The following is a 1,232-nucleotide window of genomic DNA, read 5'->3' as shown; positions in this document are numbered from 1 at the left end:
CGGCTGAGCAAGAACAGTGCTCAGATGTATCCCGCTTTAGTGATGTCATTAACTTTGATGTCAATACTCATGTCTACTACTTCGCTCACCTCTGGGATGGCAATCCCCCAATGGCCCCTCCCAATCCTCGCTACAGTCACAACGTCCAGGAACTGAAAACTAGAATTCTTATGACTGCCAAACAGCAATCCAGGGGGAGCATCATGAAGATATCGGATGTAAAATCAAGAGTTCAAGATTTATGGAGAGCCCTGGTGAATGAGAACTTTATTTTCAGTTTCAGGAACACCCGAGAGGTCATGGCCATGAGCAAATTGGAAACCATGTATAACAGCTGGACCTGGGAGCTGAGGAGTCATGTGCTAGGCCTGCAGAACCAGCTGATCAACCAGATTCAAAATGGAAAAATCCAGACCCTCAGAACAAGCACAGTTGAGGCTCCAGTAGCTGAAAAATATGAAGCCATCAAGCAAGAACTTGAAAAATATTTTAATGAAGATTCAGAGAGTGAAATATTGATTCAGTGGAAAGCAAATTTTGAAAATAAGCTACTGATCCTTAAAGAGGCTCTTATTTTAGACAGCGAAAGAAAAGTCGAAGGACTTATTAATTATAAAAAGGGTCAGGAAAGGCTGGATAATGAAAAGGCACGTTATGAAAAGGAATTATTGGAAAAAAGCAGAAAATTGGCTTCAGAGGTAAAGGACAAGGAATTTAGTGAGGAAGAGTTATTTAAAAAATTCAATCAACTTTGGGAAAAATGGGTCTACGCTGTATCCTCAACTCTCCCTCCAGTCACAGATCCTGACATTGATGTGGATTCTGAAAGCATCCTTTTGGAGTATTTTAAAAAGGAGAAAGGCATGGTTTACATACTGAAGAAAAAGTCTGGAAAACCATTTCAAGTCAATTATGATGAACATATCAAAATGAGCAAGAAATTACTCTTCTTTACAAAGCATTTAGAGGAATATGACAAAGAGTCCATAATGAGAACCACTGAGCATGTTACTTCAAGATTTACTGAAACTATGAAAAATCTTCAGAGGCAACAACATGATTACAATCCGAGTTATTTCCATGAAATCCTGAGAATAATAGAAGAGGGGATAAAATCTGCTTCCTCTGAGGAAAGATACACATTTACAAGTAAATATAAAATTGACTTATCTTTGTGTTTATTCCAAAGAGCAGCAGAGCATTTTAAGGAGATGCATAGGGTATTCAAAAGA

At 38.4% G+C, this 1,232-nt stretch overlaps 1 protein-coding gene across 1 annotated transcript in view; it reads left to right on the top strand.

Moving 5' to 3' along the window:
• Positions 1-1,232, top strand: part of LOC109377878 (interferon-induced very large GTPase 1-like) — a gene marked incomplete at its 5' end in the record, with an annotated part of 11,565 nt that overhangs the window by 7,483 nt on the left and 2,850 nt on the right. Inside the window, one exon of the mRNA XM_019634355.1 lies at positions 9-1,226. Coding sequence (XP_019489900.1) covers positions 9-1,226 — 1,218 coding nt within the window. The remainder of the gene's footprint in view (positions 1-8; positions 1,227-1,232) is intronic.

This window comes from Hipposideros armiger, unplaced genomic scaffold (genome assembly GCF_001890085.2).
Source record: "Hipposideros armiger isolate ML-2016 unplaced genomic scaffold, ASM189008v1 scaffold_1597, whole genome shotgun sequence".
Lineage (NCBI taxonomy): Eukaryota > Metazoa > Chordata > Mammalia > Chiroptera > Hipposideridae > Hipposideros > Hipposideros armiger.
Note: the sequence above shows the minus strand (reverse complement) of the source record. Positions and strands in the feature narration are given on the sequence as shown.